The sequence below is a fragment of the Eulemur rufifrons genome, chromosome 18 (assembly GCF_041146395.1).
Source record: "Eulemur rufifrons isolate Redbay chromosome 18, OSU_ERuf_1, whole genome shotgun sequence".
In the NCBI taxonomy this organism is placed as follows: Eukaryota; Metazoa; Chordata; class Mammalia; order Primates; family Lemuridae; genus Eulemur; species Eulemur rufifrons.
The window spans coordinates 33,446,014-33,465,792 of record NC_091000.1 but is presented as its reverse complement, the minus strand read 5'-3'; the positions used below and the strand labels follow the sequence as shown (position 1 = coordinate 33,465,792).

The 19,779-nt window shown below is 38.2% G+C and overlaps 1 protein-coding gene across 2 annotated transcripts in view; it reads right to left on the bottom strand.

Moving 5' to 3' along the window:
- Positions 1-369: 369 nt before the first annotated feature.
- Positions 370-19,779, bottom strand: part of EDNRA (endothelin receptor type A) — a 48,596-nt gene continuing 29,186 nt past the window's right edge. The window contains exons 3-7 of one of the 2 annotated variants that reach the window (XM_069493184.1): positions 10,222-10,420; positions 6,922-7,074; positions 2,984-3,117; positions 2,454-2,562; positions 370-510 (exon numbers count right to left, since the gene is read on the bottom strand). In XM_069493184.1, the coding sequence (XP_069349285.1) occupies positions 370-510; positions 2,454-2,562; positions 2,984-3,117; positions 6,922-7,074; positions 10,222-10,420 (736 nt within the window). The remainder of the gene's footprint in view (positions 511-2,453; positions 2,563-2,983; positions 3,118-6,921; positions 7,075-10,221; positions 10,421-19,779) is intronic. The other variant, XM_069493185.1, reaches the window with a different exon arrangement.

The window sequence follows — 19,779 nt, the reverse complement described above, 5'->3', positions numbered from 1 at the left end:
ATTGAACATTTGACAGAACTACCATAAAAGCTAGTCATGTACTTGAAAACTCCATTTCCATGCAAGTGCAGTAAGTATCCTTCTGGATGAATTTAACAGTCTCCATTCTCCCCCAGCTCCCACCATTTTTTAGTGCTGAATATAACATGCAGAATATGAAAATTGGATAAATTAAAGAAGTAAGATTTGTAGACTTTGTGGGTATAAACCAGTCCCCCCTCTGCTGTTTTGGAAAAGCATTTCTTCTCTACCGAGTTAAGGAAGAAGGATTGGAGGAGAGGTTTCCGGAGACATAGTTGCTGTGGGATTTTTTTTTTTTTTCCCTCCCATAGGATTTGAAGGAATATTGCCGAATGTTTCTTAGAATGGTTAGTTAATACTGTCCTTGTGGCTGCTCCTCTCTGTGTTGTGGTTGTTTTGGTCATGGTTTTTCCACTGGATGCTTGTTCCGTTCATGGGGACGGAGGTCATCAGACTTCTGGACTGGTAACAGCAGCAGCAGAGGCACGACTGGGAGAAGGAACAGACTCGAAATAACATGAGCCCACCAGCCCCATCCCAGCCGCCAACAAGGGGTAAATACCCACACACACTTGAGGAAAGTGAGCCTTCACAATAATCTAGCGTGGGGGGCCTCTCATCTCCAGGCGGATGTTAACCTGTTGAAACACGTCCCTTGTTTCTCATTTTAATTCCATTCATCAAGTGCAAGAGGAAGGGACAGCAGTACTGGCCGGAGGGAGAGTTCTCCACGGCTTGGGCCAGGGCATGGGTGGGGAAGTGTTCTCTGCATCAGGTAGCTCGTATGATCCTCACAACCGCTCTCCATGCAAGGTGCTAGCTCCCCCTTTTATGAATGAGGACAGCGAGCCCCAGAGAGGTTACTAAGAGGCAGAATTGGAATTAGAACTGGGACACTCTGGATTGGGCTCTTTCCCTTGGGTATGTTGCCTTTTTAGGAAGATCCATCAAAAATGTGTTTAATTTCTGATAAATTTGTACATCAATTTTTCCTCCCCCAAGGAATATACAAATTAATTAGCAAGTGATATTAACTTAAGCTTCTGTCATGTATTAGTTATAACCTGCATGTTAGTCAATGCATTTTGGGCAGAACGTTGGTGACTGATAAACATCTTCAAGGGGACCTCAAAAATATGGCAGCAAAAACGTCCATACCAAGCTTCATCTATTGGTAGGATTCTTCAGTGAATATGTCTTTTGTCTCCTTTTAGATTGCAAGTTCCATGGAGGAAGTTACTGTGTTTTTCCTCTCTATTCTACCCCTAATAATAAGCAAGTCATATTGAGCATTTATTATTTCAAGAGTTTTACACATACTAACCCATTGAACACTCCTTATGAATGATACTGTGATTATCCAATTTACAGATGAGGAAACTGAGGCAGCAGGGGGCGCACTAGGTGGACCTGGGTTAGACAGGTAGTAAGTGCAGAGCTGTGGTTCAGTGGAGGTTGTTCGCTTCCACAGCCTGCACCCTTGGCCCCTCCCCTACTCTGCCTCCTATGTACCGTGAGCTAAAGTTAAACAGCCTGGTCACAGGTAATAATATCCAGGTAGGATTGTCTATGCTAAAATCATTCCAGGGACTGGAAAAATGACACATCATTAAGACATACTTAGAGCCACAGGAGTGGCTCAGCTGGCAGAAGTTTAAAAACAGAAGGGAACTGATTTAGAATGAAATTATATTAGTTCAGATTCCCAGAGCAACAAGCATTTACTTTCCTTGAAGAGACTATTACTAAACATACTATTAGGAAGCATTTAATGAGAGCTTTCTTAGTAACTGAGTTTACATTTCATTGAGACTGCAGTTAAAGTCTAAGGCAAGTAAGGTGTGAATAGGTTTTATGTACTCTGTGTGGCCTGGAGCTCACTTTTGAGCATTTCTTTTAAAAGGAGGGTTCTAAACTGACATGTAATTAAGTTAGTCTTTTTAATTTTAACCTCTGCATATGTCATTGTGTGAATAGATACTGCTTTTCTGTTATGCTGACACTCTGACCCTTTTCTGGGTAATAAAATACGATTTTCAACTTTTTTTTTTTTTTTTTTTTTTTTTTGAGACAGAGTCTCACTCTGTTGCCCAGGCTAGAGTGAGTGCCGTGGCGTCAGCCTAGCTCACAGCAACCTCAAACTCCTGAGCTCAAGGGATCCTCCTGTCTCAGCCTCCCGAGTAGCTGGGACTACAGGCATGCGCCACCATGCCCGGCTAATTTTTTCTATATATATTTAGCTGTCTATATAATTTCTTTCTATTTTTAGTAGAGATGGGGTCTCACTCTTGCTCAGGCTGGGATTTTCAACTTTTTTACTCAAAAGGAGCACAGCGTATCAAAGTAAGTTACAGCTGGAATTGGCCCTGTCTGTTGTCTACTTAATATACCCATTTGGTTGTCTTTTAAAAATGCTTGCAAAATCATCTTACCTGGAAACAATTTTTAAATTTCTTGCTCACAAAATACAGCGCTATTGGGTTTATACATGAATTCATGGTTGCCAAGTTAATACCGATATAGTCCATGAGCAGCAAGAAACTAGAGCAAAAGAAAAGAGTGTAGAATAATTAGAACATATTGTTTTAAAAATCTGCTAACTAGCATTTTCCTTAGAATAAGCATTTTTCTTGCCCAGAAGCCATTTCTTATGTGTGGCAGTTAGAATTTTGTAAAAAGTGCTTGTTTGAATGGCAGTTTCAATTTTGCAGGACGGTTATAGATATATCAACCACGTGGTTAGCTCAAACCCTGTGCACAGCCGTAGGAGGGGAGTGGCAAGATTATGGATGTGGCTTGCATAAATGTGGGGGTTAGTTGTGTGCCATGTCAGCTAAAAAAAAAATCAACTTTGTGATTTTAATCTTCAGGGCCAATGAGAATGTAGACGCGATGGTTTCATAGATGTATTATGAATGTGAAAGGGAAACTCCAATTTTCTAACGAGTGCATAACATCGTACCTAAGTAATTCACATCGGTTCTTGTCCATCTCATCATACACGGTTTTCTTCAAAATACGGCTTAAATGAAGAGGGAACCAGCAAAGAGCAAAAATTACAACCAAGCAGAAAACTGTTTTTGCCACTTCTCGACGCTAAAGGGAAGTGAGAAAAAACAAAAGTACAGTAAGTTTAGTGTTTTTGTACTAGATGGAAGAACTACACAACAAGGAGGTAGAAGGTAGCACAGGGAAAAATAACTCAAAAAGAGCCAAGAGAATGGACTGCCTTAGAGTGCCTCCACTTCCCAAAGATTCCGAGTCCAACTTTCTAATCAAGGAATTGTGACTGATGCTTTTGGGCAGCTGCCAGGAAGGATGGTGGCCTCAGATTGGTTACTAGGGCCAGGACAAAGTTTTTTTTATTAATTTCAAAATATTAAGGGGGTACAAATGTTTTTGTTGCATGGATACCTTTTATAAATGCTTAAGTTGGGGTTTTTGGTGCAGGACAAAATTTATATGCCAGAAGAAAGGTGGGAACTGGCTGGAGGTGTGAGACAGCGCCGTGGCTAAGTCTGCATCTGTGCGTGTGTGTGTGTGTGTGTGTGTGTGTGGTGTGTGACTGGGAGTGGGGAGGGGAAAGGTCAGCCAAAAGCTTAGTAACAGGTAACTAACTAGCATTAATGATGACATGGCAGCAGGTGACTGAACATAACATGGTAATGGATAGATAAATCCACAAAGACCTTTGGAAAACAGGCTAGGAGTAGGGAACAGACAAGAAAAAATAAGAACAATATGTTTTCTCCTTTTTCTGGTCTTGAAGACAGCTAGCATTGTGCTATTTTTGCTTTTTAAATTCTTTTATTAATGACATATAGTTTCCAAAGATATATAGTTTGCAAACAGAAGAAGGTAAAGGATTATGAGCAGTGACGGCTGGAAAATCTGGAACGTGCTGACCCTGGACTGACTTCCATTGAAAGTTTACATGTCTTTGGGTCTGCTCAGGATCAGAAAAACCATAGGTTGGGAATTTTCTGCCACCATTCATTTGTGTGCGTTATGCTTGAGTATTATACGGCATACATTTAGAAGCCTAACTAGGAACATAAAATGTAACATTCCTGTAACTGGAATCAGTTAATGTCAAAATAAAACTGATTGAAAACAGGGTTTGGAAGTGTAATGCTGGTTCAACCTGAAGCATATAACATTACGTCTGGGAAGCCAACAGTAAACTCACTTGATTTGAGCCATTCCAAAAGATTCTGGGGCAGCTGTCACAAATCGCTACGGTAGCCCAAAGAATTGGGAGTTCTTTAATCTTTCATAGTTATTGAGCTAGCTGGGATATAGCTTCACAGCAGTGATTGAGGGAAGAAATAAAGGATTTTAATCCACAAGAATGGGAGATCTTTTTAAAGGATCATTTTGTGTACACAGAAAAACAATGTGTCCAGAAAAATAGAAAAGGGGTGTATAGGGAGAGAAGTTACCTCCCCTGAGCATATACTCAAAGAGGACAACCCTTTTAAAAAGGTAATATTAATACATTGCCATGAAAGTTGATATTCGCTTAAGCAAATTCTCCTGTCTTCTTATCAGTTAGATCTTTGATTTTGTTATGGCAGCAGGAAGCTTGGCCCAAATCATCTACACGGCCACCTGACCCAGTTCTGACCAATGACAGGAAGTAGAGAGTGTTGTGTGGGTTTCTGGAAAAGCTACTTAAAAGTGTGTGGGGGATGCTCTTTAGTGCACACACATTAATATGTTCTTTGTTCTTCCCCTGTTGCTGCCTGGAAATCAGATAGAAAAGTAGAGCTGCTGCTGTCTTCCAAGACTGAAGGAAAGATGAGCCCAACAGCAGACCCCTGGCCTCTAAGTTTCTTGACCACTGAACCAGCGGCATCTGAACTTTTTGCTGTGGGAGAAAGATCAAACCCTTCCTTGGTCGACTCATTGTTATTTTGGGTTTTCTGTTACCAGCATCCAAACACAATCCCTAACTGATAAAGTTGTTGCCGTTATAATGAAGAGAAATCAGAGACAACCAAGCAAGAAGCAAGACCATGAGCCCCCATAGCATATTAGCCAGAAGGTGGCAAAGCTTTCTGCTCTATGGTAGCTCTCCCACAGTCCCAGGTGAAGGACTCCAGCCAGCCTTGCTCCTCTACTGTTAGCACCTGCTACAGCTTTGAGTGTGACCGAAGGGAACATCCACTGCATGGGTACCAAATCTTGGGTTCTAACCTCTTTTGGTTGAGCAAATCTCTTAACCACCTGCACAATAAGGATAATATCTTTCCTACCTATCTCACAGGGTGCTTGTTGGAATCAAATAAGAAAAAGACAACGAAATGCTCTTTAAAAACTTAAATGGGAAGTAGCATATTATTATTGTTCCCAATCCCTATTTATTTATTGTCACAGCAGGCATCACTCATAGAGTAAACAGGCTCAATCATGGTGCTAATGCAAAAATCTATATTTTAAAACGCTATTTTTTGCAAATCTATTCTAACTAATTACCTCCATTGCAAGAATGAGAGGTAATAGTTGCTTAATATGTTGACATGTGGAGTATTTGAAGCATTCATACCCAAACAAAGTAATACTAAAGTTTCTGAATGTGATTTTCCTGCTAAATGTCAATGAAAGATAATAGCTATCATTTGTATGGCATGTTGGATTTTACAGAGTACAAACATGCACATTAATTCTTTTGATTCTCTTAACAACATTGATGCATATGTTATTACATGTAATTTACAGATGAAGAGCTGAAGCTCAGAAAAATCAGTACAGTAGTTGAAAAGAGCTGTGATGAGGAATGATGCTTACACATGGTAATTATATAGGGCAGACTTACAGACTCCATCAACAACTCACATTAACTTCTGGTGTGGTTGGACATCCTTATATACTTCGCTATTGTGACTAAGAACTTACCTGCAGTCCCAGTTTTACTCTTAGAATTAATATAAATTAACATTTGCTGAGCACTTACTAGCAGCTGGGTACCATTAAGCACCTTTCATGCTATAGGTAATCTCCATGATGTATTATTGCATACATTTTATGAGAAAGTAGAAGTTCAGAGAGATTAAGCAATTTGCCCAAGGTCACAGAGCCAACAAGTAGAAGAGTCAAGTTTTGTCCTCTAAACCCCACACAGCTTTATCTGTTCTATTTCTGCCCAGGAGGGTAAACAGTCGCCTCCTATAAACAGGTTCAAGTTTCTTCTAGAACTTTGGCTCCTCCAACATTTTACCTCTTCTAATGTACATGATCCCATGGCCTAGCATGAGTCTTACCTTGGCCATTGCTCTAATGAGGTTCATCTCCTTTTTCCCACTCACCAAATGCATATGGTGCCCATTCCATGTTCTAACTGGACTCCTGCTATTGCACCTGAAATGCCCTCTGTCCTTTTCTTCCCCATCAAATCCCATTTATCCTCCAAGGCCTAGTCCAATCCCCCTCATCCATGAACAGTTTCTCCACGACTCTATCTCATATCCTCCCTGGCTTCCTACAGCACAGGCTACTTTCACCATACCTGTGATTCTATCTTCCAGTTGTTTCATGGTTTGTGTTTTATTTCAACAAGACGGTAAAGCCTTCCCGGGAAGAAAGTCATATGCTTCTTTTTGTCCTGAAACAGTTCCAAGCCCAGTTCAATGTATGGACCCACATACACCAATGCTCTTGGCAAAATAAAGGAATAGCTCCTCTCTGTTTGGGCCCAACCTCCGAGACCACCTGTTTCTCAGGTCGGCTCCTCATTTCACAAAAGAAATTTCTGACACTATAACTATAAAGGAAACAGTTATAGGACAGTATTTTCATTTTTAGGAAACGAGGCCAAATCTGCTAAAGACAGTATTTGCAGGGCTCCTCTTGTCAGGGACTAACCAGTCCTGGCCAGATTTGCATGACTATGGGATTTACCTGTTTAAGATGTTCACTGAGGGCAATTCTCAAGCTGCCATTCCTTCTGTTCAACATCTCACAGGTCATGAGGGTGTAGAAGATTGCGGTGCACACCAAGGGCATGCAGAAATAGAACCCAAAGAGCCACCAGTCCTTTCCATTTTGGTAGTACTGTAAAGTGAAGAGAAGAGAGGGAAAAGGAGGCAAATAAGAAGATATATTAACTGCAGTGCCTCTGGTAGCTTCAAAATCTTTAGACTTGCAGATATGTTTGTAAATTCATGCTCTTTGGTTGCAGTCATGGGTTTGGGGGTGGTGCTCAAAACTCAATTAAATGTGAAACTCTAGAAATTATTCTGGCCTTATAATCTTTAAACACATAAAGAAACTGTGTTTAAAAAAATTATCCTGACCGGGATACTTTTTATAAACTGAAGTTGGTTTCAGTGACACCGCGGAAGAGCCCTAATCGATAAAAATAATTTCTTTCCCAAGCTCATAAAACATGATTTTGAGACATGAAGAATATATATGTGTATCTTTATTTACTGACGAGCCTCAGATTTTATTGTGTCTGGTTTCCTTTTGACTATCGTGGTTAAAGGTTACTTAACATGAACATCTTGCTGGGGAACAGCGAAGGTTATGAATGGCTTATCTGTGTAGCTTTGGTTAATGGGAGTTAACCCCTTGCCTGGTATGCCTGCTATGTGACCTCAAAGCCAGCCAGTTTGAGCCATCAATAACTATACTCATTCTCCCTCTTTTAATACCACCTGGAAACTATTGAGGCAGCATACCTTATCTGAAGGCATATTTAACATTATCTCCCTGTGGGCAGGATTTATAAATACCAAGATTATTCAGTTTTATGTCTTTTTTAAGGAGAAAACTTAATATCCTATAAAAATGGAAAGTTGGAAAATGATATCTAAATTCTTCTTCCCACTAAATAATCACCAGCTTGGGAAGCAATGCTTTTTCTTTCCTTATAATGTTTCTCCAGATTGTTTATTTACTAAGCACAATGCAGCCTCCTGTACTATCTCAGTTCCCACAGTAAAAAATAATCATGCTGTGCTGTGAAAAACTGGACAGTTTCTGAATATAGAAAGAGGCTCAGTGGGTTACATTATGTCTATTAAAATCATCTAAAAATGGTTCCTAAAACCAAAAAAGTTTGGGGCAGGAGTTCATAACTATTTTTATGCCATTGACACCTTTGGAAGTCTGGTGAAAACTATAATCCCTGCTGAGAATGAAACTTTTACATGCATAAAATAAACTACATAAGATTGCAATGGAAACCAATTACACTGAAACATAGCAATCAAAATATTAAAAGTAAAATTCTGATATAGTAATAGAAGTGTTTATTAACAAATAAACCTAATGGTGGTTCTAATAACTACCAGAATGTGGAAGTAGTGATGAGCACAAATGATATTTCAAGATTATACAAGTGTTGAAATGAAAAGGTCTGCTATTTCTATTAGTAAAGAAGTCACAGTACTGTTAAATACTATCGTCATTTGTTGGCAATGTTCTTAATCGAAGGAAATGATAAATTCAATTAGAAGTTAGTGAAAATAAACATGTCCTTTTTTTCCCATCCAAGTTCACAGACACCTGAATTCTATCCTCAGGTTATGTGCAGTCTCCCAAAGGAGTTGGTTTATTCTAATCTGCAGACACACACATTTCTCTACCCTATAACATTGTATTTCAGTTCTGAACTTCAAAAAAAATTCAGGAGGACTCTCTCATTCTCTTTCTCTCTCTCTTTTTTAAAGTGTAACACAAACACTCCTTTCAGCACCCATCCTCCCTTCTTTTGTACCCTCCTCTTCCTGGTGCATTGCTGGCTGGGTGTGAATGGCCCAGAAGCAGCTGCGGAGGGTCTGGAAGCTGACCCCTCCGTGGTGGAGGCCTGCAGAGAAAGGGTCATGCCTCTCTTTTGAGCTGATGTCATTAGCAAGGGTAGGGAGCGGCCTCCTGTCAGTTTAAGGGTAGAGCAAAGTTGAGGAGCAAGCGTGGAAAAAAGGGGAAGTAAATTTAGGAAAAAAGAACAGGACTTTAGACTTGAACGCTAAAATGTATCAGATTAACTCATATCCTCTACCACAACACTCTAGGCCACCCTAGCCTGAAGGGTATCCTCACTTTACTTGAACACTTCTATAAAGGAGGCTCAGTCTTTATGAAATAACCCATTTCCTTTTGTCCAGTTCTAATGATTAGTAAGATCCTTCTTATGTTGATGTTTTTTTTCTCTAACATTTCAGTCTGGAATATCTAGATTGCTTATTCACACTGCCCGAATTCTGATAATCTCCTACCGTCTACTTTGTTTTTCACTGTGGAGACTGACCTCATAAAAATGTCAGTCGATAAACAGAAGACCTCAATGTTAAGGTTGCCAGTTTGGCAGTTTTCATGAGCACTTTTAATTTAAAAAGAAGAATTTCCAAGCAGGAGAACTGCTCAACCATAAAACCACTAATTTTGTGAATTTTCCAAGTTAGGAAAACATACCTTGAAACGTCTGTGAACAATTACATGTGGAATCTGAACTGCATGAAACGTACATCAAACACTAAATTATACTGATTTCAGACAAATAGTTATCCTTTTAGTTTTCTTCCTTAGGTGTATGTAACTAGTTTTGCCAAGGAAACATGCATTTAAACAGATTTCCCAAAACACTCAGTTATGTGATTAAGCTTTTCAGAGAAATATTAATGTGGTCAGGTGTAGTAAAAAAAAAACAAACTGAACTTGTTAAACCAAAACATTCTTTTAAAAAATTCTGCAATTTTATCTTATTTGCATATTAGACAGAATCTATACTATTACAATCACAGGTAAGTACTGTTCACTACTTTGAATTACTGAATCGATCTTCAAAAAATGTGTGAGTAATGTGCATCTCCCTAAGTGACATAAAATAAACATCAGTATGTCTATCAGATGGAGACTGTTATGCTGTATTCCTTATTATAAAAACAAATATTATTAATATAAATATACACATCTAGTCCCTCTTAGTAAATTTGCTTCAGAATTCTTAGTTGTTTGGTGCAGAACAATTGTGTCTAGAGGTCTAGAGTTGTGCTACAGTACAAGAGTGAAAAGCAAAATAGTTATCCTATTCAAGAAGCCAGACGCTGGTTTAACATCTACTTTTCATGCAGCTGAAGACTATTTGACAGAGTGAACCACACTTGGCATTGAGAAGATGTCAACAAGTCTTAAGATGATGAAGTATAGCTGAAGACCTCCTCCTCTCCCAGTTAATTCCTTTTAAACCATTAGTACCTCCATGAATTTTGATGTGGCATTGAGCATACAGGTATTGTGCTGTTCACCCTTGTATTCAAAGGGCACCATGACGAAGCCGATCGCTTCCGGGATGGCCAGGATGAAGGAAATGATCCAGATGGAGACAATTTCAATGGCAGTAACCAAGGGAATCCCAATTCCCTGAACACGACTCCAGGAGGCAACTGCTCTGTACCTGAAAAGAAAAGGGATAATGGTACCAAGTTGTTTGGAAATTTTAAATTTATTTCAGTTAAACAAAAATTATAAATGCTGGGAAGCTCCTCCTCTTGGCCAGTGGTCAACTATTAGCTTTTTAGGAATTTTCTGTGAGTGTTGGTATTAAAAACAAAGTGGGGCAATGAAGAATTCCACCCTTTTGGAAATTAATCGCCTCGCAGGCTTGAGTCTGAGGTCTTTCTTTGGGCTCCAGTAAAATCTCAAGAGGGTTTAGAATGTGGCAGCAATAGACAGGTGTGCCTATATTTTCTAAGCTGGGGGAAAAGTTGGATGATGGGAGTGGCAGTGAAAGCTGCTGGTACTTACTATAGTAATATTTTATTCCTCTATAGATATTAAGAAAGAAAACTTGACATATTATCTACGAAGTGGGCCTAGATACTCTTGAGTGAATAGTGACCATAGATATTCCATTGTTTCCTTCTTTCTTCTACCCTCAAAATATGATCACAGTGGGCTTGTACCAGGGTGGCCGTTTTAGTAAATGAATGACATTTCTGGTAAATGCCTCCCATTATGGTCCTGTGCTAGAGGAGATAAAACTTAGTAAGAGATACTTTGGTTCCTAATCTTTAGGGTGCACAATCTAAGAAAAGAATAGATCATACAGAGTATAGGATATAAATGTATCTGAACAATTAGGTCAATCAAAAAACTGGCATTAAAAAATTATGCTTACTTTATTTTTTACTTTAATATTTTTAGGATAATGATCACATTTAAATGTTAAGTCTAAAGAAGGTTTGGTTTAGAAACTGTGCTCTTTGACCTGATGTGATGGTCTGATGCTAACTGCTTTTAGACTTACTATTAGGAAGAGACCTGTGACGTGGTTTGGTATTTTTGTGCCCTCATTCTTGAAATTTTTGTTGCTGTTGTAATGGAAAGGAAATAGTTTCTTTTTATGGTTTTTATTAGATAGTGCCAGAAGAAGGCTGTAAAACTGACTAAAGCATTGGAGACAGGTGCACGTGGGTTTGTAGGACATACATACAACTTAACGTGGAAGATAAATCAATAAAGCCAAAGGAACATACAAGCTGCCCATATCCACCAGGATGAGCCCCGTGTTCCCTTGTGTTTAGTGGACTATCTCAGCATATCTGCACAGTACATCTGTGAAAATCTGACTCTGAGAATTATATAGCCTACTTCTTCACCGGAATTGCCTGTAGATTAGAACCCATGAGATTTGGGTATTTTACGATGACACTACATGGCATATATACAGCACAATTTGCTGGAGAAATGTTTTGCAAAAGATTTTTAGGGTAAGTAAGATTGGTGTACAATAAAAATCTCTAAAAAAAGAGAAAAGGTTCAGATTAGTTCAGAATGGAATAAAATACAGCTATGCAAACAGACGAAGAAAATCCTTTTATGATATAGCCAAGATTGCCTTTTAAAATTTATGATCATTTCCAATGGGAGAAAGACTGCTGTTTATTTTTCTTTTCACTTCGGTTTACTTTTCTTTGTTGCCTTATTAGACTGGCAGCCCAATGTCCAGTAAAAGCTAGAAGGAATGGAGGTGGGATGTCTCTATCCCAAGGCTGCCAACTGAGTTACATCTGTTCCTCCTCTCTCTTCCTCAGGTCAGTTACCAGGAAAGGTGATTTAAATAAAACATCCTATTCCACCAGAGAGTAAGAAAGCCAGATTTCTTAGCCAGGATTTTGGGTGGAAGGTGGTTTAAGCAAGAAAATATGGTCAACATGTTCTTATGGTGAATATATTCACAGACCAGCTTCAATTTATAATGTGCCATGAATTCCCAGAATGTCATACACCCCATAATCCAATGTAAATTCAACATTTTTAGATAAGCAGAAGTAATTTTTAGTGTCTAGTTTAGCAAATGATTCATAATCAGTCTTCTCCTTCATTAACCCACATCACTGAGCATTAGAATAGTTTCTATTTGTAATCACACTGGTCTCAATAACATCTCCATCAAATAGGAAGAAAACAACCACAAGAGGAATTAAAACAATCATTTTTTTATGATGGAGGTGGGGAAAGGTATGGAAAATATGAAGTACCAGATGTTTCAAAACCAATTTCTACTTGGAATATAACGGTACCACATATATTATACATACACAAATATGCTCTTTTTACTAGGTGTGATGATATTAATAAATAGGCTTCCATCTAGTCAGTGTGTGTGTATGTATATATATATATATGAATGACATCTTCACTTGTCATAGAAAATCTGCAAGTGGAGATAGATTCAACCACCTACAGCTGATATTCCAGAAGTAATCCCTTTTCTTTGAACTGCTTTATTCACTTGGCTTCTACCACATTCTCTGGGTTTTCCTTCTGACTTACTGGCCACTCCTCATCTGTTTGGCTGGACCCTGCCCTCTCCCCAAGTTCTTAGCATTGGATTTCTCTTAGGGTCTAGTCCTTGGACTTCTTTCCTATCTTCATTCTCTCTCTTGGTGACCTCATCCAGTCTCATGGCTTAAGTATCATTTAACTATATACTGATAATTCCTACATTTATAACTCTAGCCTGGAACCTCTAACTCTTGACTTGTATATTCAGCTGCCTACTTGAGAGCTCCACTAGGACATCTAACAGACATTCAAGTATACCCAAAGCAGACTCCTGGTCATCTTTGCTCCCACATCTGTCCTTTCTCCAGTTTTTACCATCTCAGGACCAAAATCTTGAGAGATGCCTCTTTTACTATACATCTGATCTTTTAGCAAATCTTGCAACGTCTTCCTTGAAGATAAGTCCAAATGCAACCATTTCTCACCATCTCACCTGTTATATTGTTTTGATCATTGCAATAGCTTCCTAACTGGTCTCCCTGTGTCCACCTTGCTTTGCCACCACCTACCTTGACACTGCAACTGGAGTGAGCCTGGTAAGTCAGGTCATGGCACCCCTCTGCTCAACCCCCCCAATGGCTTCCCACCCCTACAGGAATACCCACACATCCTCCGAGCTGCTGCCTCACTTCCTTTAGGTCTTTATTGTATCTTTTCATGGAAGCATTCCTTGGAGACACAATTTAAAATTGTCAACTCCCCCTCCAGAACTGTCTCACTCACCCCAATTTATTTTTCTCCATGGCACTTACTACCGTGCGACCAATCGAATGTTTTATTTCTGTATTTTGTTTATTGTCTATGCACACCCCTCCCTTTAGAATATAAGCTCCATAAGGGGAGACATTTTGTATGCTGGTCACAATGTCTAGAACAATAAGTGCCGAATAAACACCTGCTGAATGAAGTGGGTTTTTGTTGTTGTTTCCATGCGTTTTGTCTTACTTAATTGGCCAAAGCCAATAGCAGCATACTACATTCTGAGCGTTTTTCTATTTTTCAATCTAGCCTTAAATTAGGCAACAGATAAAAAGCTAATACATTTAGAAACCCAGCATCAATAATTTAAAAACAAGGCGAGACCTTTGGGCTGATCTTTCTCCCTCTTGTGTTCCGGTTGGGAACCTGAGGACCTGCGTATTTGCTGGTCTCCACGGGGAGCCAGGGCCAGGGCTCTGGGCTGCCAAATCCCAGTGGGGTCTGTTCCCATTACATCACCGTGCACCCTGTCACGTGATGCGCCAGAATAAAAGTATAAATTATGTATTTATGTTTTTCATAAATATGTTTTATTTACAGAAAGATGTTTGCTACTGTGTGTGTGTCTATAAATAGATTTTTACATGTTTTCAAGTTCAGCGGCATTTAAAACACGTTTATTGAATCTTTAGGGTCTGGTCTGGGACAGTCATTAAATTTAAAAAATTTTATTATTGAAAGAACTTTAAAACATAATAAAATAAAACAAATTCAAAAGATACCACTTGAACAAAATCTATTTTTATTTTTTCTTATTGTTCATTTCTATTCTCATGGGCATTGTTCAAATATATACTATAATCATATCATTAACAATTATATTTTTAGCTTTATTTACATGAAAAAATACTCTCATGTTTCTACGTAGGAATGCCACCTATCAATTTAATGGCTACACAGTAGAAAAAGATTTTTTTTATAATTTACTTAAATCTTTCTCCTATGTTCACATCATTTCTATGTTTCACAGCTGTGAATAACACACCTATAAATATGTGTGTACACATATATTTTTTCTCTTTCTGAATGATGTTCCTGTATGAATTATCTTGGGTGGGATTACTGGATCAAAGGAATAAAAAGGTAGCTCAACTACCTTAAGTTTTTGCCAAGCGCCTGTCAAAGAATGCTTGCCTGCATTAGAATTTATTATGTTTTCTTCAGTTTTACTACTTACATAAGGTAGAGTGGCACTTATGTCTTTACTTCTGCACATCTTTAATTAACAGCTAACTTGACCTTTTGTAATGGTTGTTTATAATTTATATCTCTTACGCCATAGACAAACCAATTGCCATACAGAGGTTTGCAGGTGAAATACTAGCAAGAAGAATTTTAAAAAGAAAACAGGTGTGATGAATTAAAAGAGAGCTGCAAATGCTTTAAGACTTCTCCAGTTGAGCTCTTCAGTTGGGTTGGCCTGTGACTGCTCTGATCAATTGATTACAGCTAAAATGATATTTTTTCGAGTTCCAGACCTGGCCTCTGGGAGAAGTGGCAGGTTCCACACTGGAGCCCGGAGCCTGCTGCAGCAAAAACATTGAGGGGCCCTGAGACTGTAAGGAGAGAGAGATGGGCTCTGCAGAGCTCAGACTTCCAGCTGTCCCTGCCAAGGTGCCAGACATGTGAGTCTTGGACACATGAGACAAGCTCGGTGCCAGCTGAAATCCACCAACGACCCCAGTTGAAGTGACAAGAAGCAAATGAATTGCCCAAATTCCTGACCCACAACATGGTGAGATATGATAAAATGGTTGTTGTAAACTGCTAAGTTTTGGGGTAGTTTTCAAAGAGAAAGGAGGTAGCAAAATTAACCAGTCGCCTGATCTTGACAATGGAATAAGATAAAAGTACGAATAACTACGTGCAGCAGGGAACAAGACCCAAAAATGAGATCCTAGCCAGCGTTTGGCTTTGTCTCTGTCCAGTTCCCAGCTGCCTTCCTCTGGCTCAGCCACTTCTCCCATGGCTCCACTGTTGCTATGCAGCAGTAGAAAATCTGACACCAGGGGAATAAGGCAAAACCAAGTCCAAGTCTAATAAAAATGAAGTTTTTCAGAAAATCACCTCCCTATTTCTTGAATTAGGATAAACCTTTGAGAAGATCACAGATACCACCGAGCAATTATTTGAAACGAGGGGCTGAAGCCCTGACATCAGCGTTTGAGTTTAAGGCATATAAAACAAAGCTGTCTTATTAATGGATCTGTGCAACTTTTCCAAGTATCTGATTACACATCACTCTGGAATAGTTGTTAAATGGGTTTTATCTTTTTACGGGCTTCTTCGCCAGGCAACTTTTAACTACAAGTTGGATCTGCACCCAGACGTTTTTACTGGTCTGACCTGTCATCATCATTGTCCACTTTAAACACTTACAAAGAAGGGCACCGAGCCCCCTCCCCCAGCCTTGTTCTCTCTTCTCCCCACCAAACAAACTCAAAGTAACTTATAAAACTTGTCACTTATGGCATGTAAGAATAGCTATTTTAATAGTTGGTAACGGCTGGTTACTCATTTTTGCTGGGAAAAGTTCATCATTTTAAAAGTAAACCGCCTTAGCATAAAAAAAAAAAATCTCACTGAGAAAGTTGGATAGGGGTTCAAATTTGTTCCTAAATTTCTTCAGTTTGTGCTTTATCTTTTTCTTAAGTGACTAAGGATGTGAAGTTAAATAATTAAGAGTTAGATTTGTGGAGGAATTAGTAAAATGGTTGAACTGAGACAAGCCGGTAGTTGAAATTAACATTGAAAGCTCATCCATTTTGGGACGAACCATGTGCTTTCTTTGTCTTGTTTACCGTATTTAGATTAAAAGTTGATAGTGAGAAATCTAGATGTTTTCTTGTTCCTTATAGCACTTTGTAATCATTGATTAATGAAGTAATAAAGAAATTCTATAGAACTTGGATGTATAGTTTCTTTCATTATTTTCCTTCAAAACAAAACTCTGAAATGAGAGATGATAATTATGTTTTAAAAATATCATGTTAAAAATCATAGATACTTTTCTTCCTGGGCCATAATTTGATTCAGCTCATAAAATAAAAGTGGGGATTCACAAACTGCAAATTGCTTTGTAACAAGTTCCAATTTCCCTCTTTTTAGTCCTTGTTTTATTTAAAAAAGGGATTTCATTTTATTTTTCCACAGACTATAATGCAACAAATGAAGACTTAAAGCAAATGGAATCTTATCTTTAGGAATTAAGTGTGAATGATTCATTCTGTAGGGTGAGAGCTTTTGAAATAAAAGTGTCAAATAGATTCCCTATATACAGCTCCCCAAGCTTAGAGTCAATACCAAACAAAATGTAAAAATAGTAAAGAATGGATCTAAGGAACAGAGAATGATGAGTTTATTACCAAGGAAAAACCTTCTGGATTAAAGGTGATGTTTGGGAGAGTGGAATTTCAAAACGGTTCATCTCCTTGGTTTAAAACTCAGACCAAATCTTAATGAAATAGATTCCTGACATTCTTTTTTTTCCTTTTCTTTTTCTTTCTCTCTCTCTTTCTTTTCTTTCTTTCTCCTCTCCTCTCCTTTCCCTCTCTCCCTTCCTTCCTTCCTTTCTTTCCTAGGAATGACTCATATTTCATTTGATACACAATTGCTTGTTGTGATGGAACATCTAGATCATTTTTCTTTCTTTCTTTCTTTTCAATTTTTTTTGAGATAAGGTCTCGTGCTGTTGCCTAGGCTAGAGTGCAGTAGCATCTTTCTAGGAGTTCATTTTTCTTCATGCATGAGATGGGGAGAGGGGGTGGTGTGGGTGAGGCGATCCTCCACAGAAATAGGAATTGATGATCTAACTGCTCTACCCAACCCCCAACACTGGTGGGACTTACACTGGGAGTGACTGAAGCTCAGCCAGAGGATCCTCTGAGATTCCTGCAAGGAAGGAAGAGGGGACAGAACAAAGTAGGAGGAGGAATCAGCCCCGCCCCCTAGGCCTGTGGTGGGAGTGACAAATATTTTCCCCAGCTTATTACTATAGTTATTTGTTTTTACCTTTATGAATGTTTGATCTGAATGTTTTTAATGTTATCTCCTGAGATACGTTTTTAATTTTATTCAGAATTTCTACCATTCTTTTTAAGTTCAGGCGGTCTTGCTTTTCCACAGCTCAAAAAGATATAAGTTTATTTTCTTCTACTACTTTATGGTTTGAGTTTTTACATGCTTGAGTATAACGGTTAAAAAATGCAGACTACCTACATTTGATTACTGGCTCCAACACTTAGTAGCCATGTGGACTTGATTAACCTCTTTCAACATCTTCCCTATCTGTATAATGGGGATAATTATAGAACCTGTCACAGTTTAATAAACATATTTCTGTAAAGCATTTTTAACAGGACTTGGTATTTACTAATATTCAATAAATGGTAATTATTACAAATACTATTATTGATATATAGCACCAGATAAGACTTTAACATGCCTTTTCTCCCTGATGGCTAAACAGCACTATTTATTGATGAATCTTTCCTTTCCCAATCGTATTCAGTGATTTTATCCTGTATTACGTTTGCATACTCCAACACCTGATTCTAGTTTTCCCATTGATTTGTCAGTGTGTTCAAGGCCTGTACCACAGTGCTTTAAATACTGCAGCTGTGTAACATTTAAAAATATAATATAGGAAAAATATGTGTGTAGGACACATTGTTCTGTTTTCAAAACATCATGATTATTTTCTCATTTCTTTTCTCTACATGGATGTTAAAGTTATAATTAAAAATTTTAATCAGATATTGTAATGAGTATACATGGTGACATCGTTAAATATACAGCTTGATATATACAGGAAAAATTTTACTTGTATGAACAATGTAATAGATACAATTTAAAACCTTTAATTTTTAGATGATAAAACACTTTGGATGAAAGGAGAAATGTTGGGATGCTGGGAATGGGAACATCAGCGTGAGAGTTTATTAGTGAATCAAATCCAGATCGTAAGTGCTTACTCAACTTCTTAGGGAAATGGCCCAAAGTATCATGATCTACTATTTAGCCAAGTGGAAATTATATAGTAGCTACCTATGGTATGTGTTTTTATGCAGCAGCATTTAGCATTTGGTATGACGCAGAAGTAACCCACATGGAACCTTAGGTTTTCCTACAAATCACTAAAGAGTCCTACAATAGATGATGAAATTATTTCTAATCTCTGTGTTTACCATTGAGTGGGAACATTTTTGTCAACAGTAATACTGAGTTCTAAACTACTAACGGAATTATTTTTGTGTTTTAATTTCAGTAATAAATTTATTTTTAATAACACCATTTTGTTTATTTTGTGTTTCATAGTTATAGTCATAAATTTATAAGGATATCACTATAATTTTTAAATACTAATTGAATGAGCATTTTTATGTTTTAGCAATAACAATTTTGGTTCCAAGAAATAATTATAAATGAAAAAGAACAGAATAACTATAAACACTTGAACGTTCTTTAAGACAGTAAGCCTTTTATTTCACAATGATGGGACCCAGGTTTTCTGATAAGCTGCTTGTCAGGGTGTAAGTTAATGGAAACCCCTTGTAAATTGTATGTTAGACACTCAAACAGGACATTAGACACGAATTGTGTAAGATTTTTTTTAAAGTTTTATTTATTTATTTTTTTAGAGACAGGGTCTTGCTCTTTTGCCCAGGCTGGAGTACAGTGGCACAATCACACCTCACAACAACCTCAAACTCCTGTACTCCAGCGATCCTCTTGCCTCAGCCTCTCAAGTAGCTGGGACTACAGGGACACATCATCATGCCTGGCTGATTTTTAAATTTTTTTGTAGAGTTGGGGTCTCGCTATATTGCTCAGGCTGATCTTGAGCTCCTAGGCTCGAGTGGATCCCCCTGCCTTGGCCTCCCAAAATGCTGGGATTATAGGCGTGAGCCATCGTGCCTGGTCAGATTATGTTAAATATAAATGAGCACCAAACACAACTTTATAACCAAAGAATGTGTTATAAAGTTCCTAATTTCTTTCCTTATAATTCCTGCTATCAAAATTAGAAGGTGAAGAAAATACCATCCACAAGTTCCCGGAATTCAGAAGGGCTTCTTTAGAAAACTCTGGACAGCCATGTGTGAAGATTCTGGAAAGACTCAGAGATACCAGACACATTTTTCAGAATTGGACAAAGGGATGCTTCTGTTGTTGCCCTCTTTTTAAAATTAAGAAACATTCTGGACA